At 32.6% G+C, this 6,974-nt stretch overlaps 1 protein-coding gene across 1 annotated transcript; it reads right to left on the bottom strand.

Annotated features, from left to right (window-relative positions):
* Nucleotides 1–914: 914 nt before the first annotated feature.
* Nucleotides 915–1,370, bottom strand: LOC126891495 (uncharacterized). Its single transcript, XM_050660672.1, has one exon. The coding sequence runs from the start codon at nt 1,368–1,370 to the stop codon at nt 915–917; it is 456 nt and encodes a 151-aa protein (XP_050516629.1).
* Nucleotides 1,371–6,974: the final 5,604 nt, after the last annotated feature.

The raw sequence follows: 6,974 nt of genomic DNA, 5'->3' as shown, positions 1-6,974 counted from the left end.
GAAGTGCCGTAAAGGGTGGTATATATAGCTACCAGTGTGAATTTTGACAAATAACTAATACTTGGCGGGCAATGGTATATATAGCGACCGGTAAAAACAATTACAAAAATTTATAAAAAAATACTTTATTTTGAAAATATAAAAAAAAACTAAATACAGGAATATTTTAAATTTGTTATCTAAGAACTTTCTATCTACTATGGTAGGGTGCAAAGCAGTCTTTGCATAGAGCAACGTTACAAACTTGCTGCGCGTTTTTTTCCTTTAAGATGAAGCACAAAGGTCACAGCGCCTATAAGTTCCTTTGGTGGGTAAGTGTGAACCAGCATTCAAAGTTGAGTTTGATGGAGGTCCAGACTTTTTTCTGAAAGGAAAAGTGCTAATCAAGTTATCAGCTAGTTCAATGTAATGCTAGGAACTGTAATGCAGCCATAGGCTTAGCACTTGAGGTATTTTTTTTTTCAGAGTCTCCTTATATGAAATATAGCTGTTTACTTCGGTGCGTCTAAAAGGTAGTAAAATATTTTTACCCACCAATGCAACGTCTTGATTTCCATGCGATGGAGTAGTTAGCATGATATTGATCGAAAATTTTTATTTTTTAATATTATCTATGACTTAAAGTAACAAAACATTTATTAAGAAGACCATACCATAAATAAATTAATGTTTTACATTTTCACCATGTTCTTTTTGGTATTCGAGTAAACTGTTTTGTTTCTCCAGTAATAAATTTCGCTTTTTTAATTCTTGCAGTTTTTCTCCATGTACTTCTAGCTTCTCCCTTTCGATAGTTAGCCGCTCCTTATAATATTTCGCTCTCTCCACTCTCATATTCTCCAAAATTCTGTTGCGATTTAATATTGAATGCTTGCTATTGGTGTTGGTGTTGGCCGCAGATGTAGTGGTGTGGATTACTGGCACTGAACTCTCAGTATTCTCCACTTTTTCAGTTCCAGTCTTCTTTTAATAACTTTTGAAGTAGATGCAAGAATTTCGGGATGAACATTTCCTCTTTTTTTAAATATGCTGTCTATTTCATCCTTGAACTCGAAAAATTTCCGACCTCTACCTGTTTTATTTTGATTGTCTATAAACTTTTTATATCCCCTTTCTAATACGCGCCATTTATTCTCGGAATGCGATGGGGATACATTTAAAAGTAAATTTTTATTGATTTCGTTGGCTATTAGCTCCCATAATTTCTTCAAATTTCTTATTTGGAGAGTTCCAACCTTTGGTTTATATTTCCTATACAAATATATTAAAACTTTAGTCTGATTGGTTGTCCAGACCACATAGTCTACAGTTTTAACGATCGCGCTGGCCTCCTGAACATCGTTTTCATGATAAATAATAATTTCTTCCATTTCTAAAACAAATTAGTATTTATTATAGGTAACTGCATGATAATAATTATAAAGATTTACCTTCATCAGTGTGTTCGATTTTAAAGTAGATTGAATAATTCGTGCTCGTTGCTCGTGTTGTGGTAAAGTAGTAAGGTTAAAGTTTTCGTTTCCCTCGTTTTCCAGAATGCTTACTTCTTCTTTCTTTTCTTTTCTCTGGGCACTGCTCTTAGGCAACTTGCCAGCTCGGTAGAATATTTTTCCAACAAAAATCACAAACTAGTTCTCGGCTGGTTGAATTCGCACATGCGTATTGTGCAGCAGTCAGAAACTGTCATGAACTAGTTTGTGATTCTTTGCAGGAACAAACGTATAATGTCAATTTTTAAGTTACTATCGCCACAGTATAAAGAGGGACAGTAGAACCACTCCGAAAAATTGGAAGTAAAATCTTTAGTTGCGCATGGCGACCGCGCAATGTTCCCAGTCGCTTTTGCCCCACTCTCGCATATAAACGTACAGGTTTTAACAGGGAAAAGCCGCATCCACCACTGGTAAATTACCAATTGCGTACTGCCGGTATTACTTCTTGAGATCGAAGTGCCGACATGGAAGAGGTTTTACTGTCCTTCTTTATACTGTGCTATCGCTAAATTTAACACCTCTACTAGGTTCATCCCTTTTTATCTCACAACTTAATATGTTTTCCACCTTTTGCGTTATTTTGCCGGTTATTAGTGCGCTCATCACTGTATAGTCGCATGTTGTTGCATTATGTCTACATATTGTGTAGAATCTACAATTTTTTCTATTTTTCTGATTTGTTTTTCTGTAAGGGCAAATATGTGGTCCGAAGGTAGGAATGAATGCCCAGTGATCTAAGCTCAGTGAAGTAAGGTGAACCTTCGTTAATCCACTTTGTACAGTACTGTGCCATTTTTACTTTGTTCTCCGCAACCATCTATAAAATGGTACTTAGGCAGTGATATACGCTAGACCAAATCTGATTTGAACCGTTACCCGACTGATTTTCTGTCCAAATATAAGATCTTACTGTTTGAATATTTAGTGGCGAATGAGATGAGCCTATGACAACTGTAAAATTATAAAAGTATAACTGACGTGAATAGTATGTTGCCTGATTGGAAATTTTTGGGAGTAGATTTATTTGGCAATCCAAGGACACTGTTACCGTATTTTCATTTTCTTCTCCTAGCAAACGATAAAATGTTTTAGCCCTTAATGTATAAATACGATGTTGTGTTATAAGCTCCTGTTTTTTCGTTTTTGATTGTTCTGCTTTTATTGTCTCGCCAAGTTGCAAGCATGTTGAGCAAACATCCTGTCGTGGACTACCAAAACCAATATTAAAGCGAGTATTGAAAATGCTACGAAACGTGCCTTCATTCACTACTAGGTCTGCAGAAGTTTGTTCATTATACATTTTAAACAACTTTCTTATATTCAAGTCAGAATGTAGATGTCGTGTTGGCAGATATCGTTGGCCCAAGATGGTTGGTTAAAGTTCTCGTTTAGAGTTTCACCTTGTTCCCAGAGGTTATCTATTATCATCGGCGTGTAGCCTTTTCGATTTTACACCATTATAATGTAGATTGAATTATAATTACAACCATTGTTTGATTCTGGGGCTAGTTAGCAAGTATACAGGGTGAGTCATGAGGAACTGTACATGCTCCTACCTCGTATAGAGGCGCCTATGGGGAATAACAAATAACCATTAAAAAGTGTCTGCTCCCATTGTTTAATAATATACAGGGCGAGTTTCGCATTTTGACAGAAATTTTTATTCATTATAATTTTCGAACGGTCAGATCGATGTGTCTCTTATTTTGGTCAATCGTTACACTATTACCACCTAATCAACTAATTTATTCAGACTAGAAAAAAATCAGGTCCGGCTATAAAAAATTAGTTCGTTTGGGTCTTAGAAAAAATTTCACCCTGTATACGCTTTTTGAAAACTCCAATATGAATTTTACAAATTAGACAAATAGGCAATTAAAATGGCATATTTATTTTTTCCCCATACGATTACTTAATTTTTTATAAAAAAATCTAATTTGAGTAAAGTGAACCATAGATTTAAAAAAATTAACTTTTATTACAAAAATTATTTTTTTTAACCAAATATTTAATTTATGTTACCACCCAATCAACTGATTTATTCAAACTAGAACAAAATCAGGCCCGGATTTAAAAAATTAGTTCGTTTTGGTCTTAGAAAAAATTTCACCCTGTATACGCGTTTTGAAAACTCTAATATGAATTTTACAAATTAGACAAATAGGCAATTAAAATGGCATATTTATTTGTTTCCCCACACGATATTACTTAATTTTTTATTAAAAAATCAAATTTGTCAAAATCGGAATTTTAACAAAAAAATGAAAATAAAATTACGGTTTAACTCGCTACAACTTTGCTCCATTTTAATATTTTTTTTCTGAAATTTTTACAGCACATATCTCTTACCATTGTGAAGACTATGAAAATTGCTGTAGTCTTCTTCTCGTAAAAGTTATGAATTTTTAAAAATAAAAGGTGCAGATACGTGAATGGCAAAGCTAAATCGCAAAAATTAAGTGAAAAAATTTAAAATTTATCTATTTCATCACGTGTTTGTTAAACTATAGAGTCCAAAAAGAAGTGTGATGGGGAGTTTTAAATCTAGAAAAAAAAATGGCAAAACTTGTAGTTTTAAAAAAAACGTTGTTTAATTTTTTTTATTTTTATGGTAAAATTGCGTTTTTGACGAATTTGATTTTTTAATAAAAAATTAAGTAATCGTGTGGGAAAAAAATAAATATGCCATTTTAATTGCCTATTTGTCTAATTTGTAAAATTAATATTAGAGTTTTCAAAAAGCGAATACAGGGTGAAATTTGTTCTAACACCCAAACGAACTAATTTTTGAAAACCGGACCTGATTTTTTTCTAGTTTGAATAATCAGTTGATTTGGTGGTAACATAAATTAAATATTTCTTTTAAAAAAATTAATTTTTGTAATAAAAGTTAATTTTTTTAAATCTGTGGTTCACTTTACCAAACTTTTAATTCATAGTCAAATTTGATTTTCCGTATATAAAAATTGAAGTAATCGTGTGGGGAAAAAATAAATATGCCATTTTAATTGCTTATTTGTCTAATTTGTAAAACTCATATTAGAGTTTTCAAAAAGCGTATACAGTGTGAAATTTTTTCTAAGACCCAAACGAACTAATTTTTTAAAGCCGGACCTGATTTTTTTCTAGTTTGAATAAATCAGTTGATTAGGTGGTAATAGTGTAACGATTGACAAAAATAAGAGACACATCGATCTGATCGTTCAAAAATTATGACGAATACAAATTTCTGTCAAAATGCGAAACTCGCCCTGTATATTATTAAACAATGAGAGCAGACACGGTTATAACGGTAAATTTCAGGTGGCTATCCCTATCTGAAACATATCTTTCTTCACGTAAACGTTTACGTGCAGACAGTCCAGATCAAAAATTCTTCTCACCTGTTTTCGCGCCGATAGACAAACGGGACACCCTCTGGGGTGACAGATATGGAGCTAAACAATAAAACGATTAACTTGTAGCCGTTCTTCTCTTCAGAGGGATTATGGGTAATTAGAATGTACCTACATTGTAAATTATTGTAGAAATTATAAAAAATAAAAATGTATACCATTTTTAGAAATGGTATTAGTGGTAATATTATTGTAGAAATATGCAAAATTATATATTCGAGAACAATACTAATTTAGTAAAAAGGGGTAGATCTCAGGGTTGGCTGTATAACAAACTCTAACATGAAGTAAAACCACTTCTATGTAATAGGTATAATTTCCTAAAATCTTAAAAAATCCGAATGGATTGAATAAAATATGTTCATTCAGAAAGTTTTCGGACCTATCAGTCCATCACCAGTGAATTCGTACAGGGTGAGTTATGAGGAATTGTACATACTCCTACCTCGTATAGAGGCCCCTATGGTGAATAACAAATGACCAATAAAAAGTGTCTGCTCTCACTGTTTAATAATATACAGGGCGAGTTTCGCATTTTGACAGAAATTTGTATTCGTCATAATTTTTGAACGGTCAGATCGATGTGTCTCTTATTTTGGTCAATCGTTACACTATTACATACCACCTAATCAACTGATTTATTCAAACTAGAAAAAAATCAGGTCCGGCTTTAAAAAATTAGTTCATTTGGGTCTTAGAAAAAATTTCACCCTGTATACGCTTTTTAAAAACTCTAATATGAGTTTTACAAATTAGACAAATAAGCAATTAAAATGGCATATTTATTTTTCCCCACACGATTACTTAAATTTTTATATAAGAAAAATCAAATTTGACTACGAATTAAAAGTTTGGTAAAGTGAACCACAGATTTAAAAAAAATAACTTTTATTACAAAAATTAACTTTTTTAAAACAAATATTTAATTTATGTTACCTCCAAATCAACTGATTATGCAAACTAGGAAAAAATCAGGTTCGGCTTTCAAAAATTAGTTCGTTTGGGTGTTAGAACAAATTTCACCCTGTATTCGCTTTTTGAAAACTCTAATATTAATTTTACAAAATTTAGTTTTTCTTAAAACTAAAAGTTTTACCATTTTTTTTTTCTAGATTTAAAACTCTCCATAACACTTCTCTTTGGACTTTATAGTTTAACGTAGACGTGATCAAATAGATAAATTTTAAACTTTTTCACTTAATTTTTGCGATTTAACTTTGTGTCTTCCGACAATGTTTTTAGAAACATCGGTATCATTTTACAAAAGAAAATATTGGACCTACAATCTGACAATACACAATTGTGGAAATGGTTTTGCTTCATGTTATTTATGGCACGAGTCGATGGCAATGAGAGGAGCAAACGAAATTGCTTCGTGTCTTTTTAAGGAGCTTATGAATTTGCCACCCGAAGTGAAAAAAGTGATTTTGTACTCGGATACTTGCGTTGGACAAAATAAGAATTTCTACGTAGCAAGTATGTTCTTAACTGTTCTTCAAATGAAAAATTCGTTAGAGGAAATCGATCACAAATTTCTTGTGTCAGGTCACTCACACATGGAATGTGATGCGGATCATTCCGTAATCGAAAAACAAAAAAAAACAAGTGGTATGCGAATATCACATCCACATGATTGGGCGACATTAATACGATGCGCAAATAAAAAGAAACCTTTCCAAGTGCTTGAAATGTCACAAGATGATTTTTATGACTTTGCAGCCTTGTTGAAAAGTATCTTTGTAAAAAGAAAACAATATTGCACGACTGCAAATGGCTTAGATACACAAAGGAACAGGGACTGATTTATTATAAAAAATCACTTCAAGAAACAGAAGACTTCTCCATTCTGAATTTAAATCGCCGTGGCCGTCCGGTTGCACTCTCTTTATCAAAAAATATACAGAGCCACTTGCAATCTCCAAGGCCAAGAAAGATGATCTCTTGGAATTACTACCCCTTATTCCAGATGTGTACAAAAGCTTTTATGAGCAACTTGTACATTCAAATGCAACAGCTGACGTTGACCCAGATTTAGAAGACCTAGATCCAGACGCCGAAAATCCAGACTTAGAAGAGGTACATACGT

The sequence above is a fragment of the Diabrotica virgifera genome, chromosome 9 (genome assembly GCF_917563875.1).
Source record: "Diabrotica virgifera virgifera chromosome 9, PGI_DIABVI_V3a".
In the NCBI taxonomy this organism is placed as follows: Eukaryota; Metazoa; Arthropoda; class Insecta; order Coleoptera; family Chrysomelidae; genus Diabrotica; species Diabrotica virgifera.
This window is presented reverse-complemented; position numbering and strand designations above follow the sequence as displayed.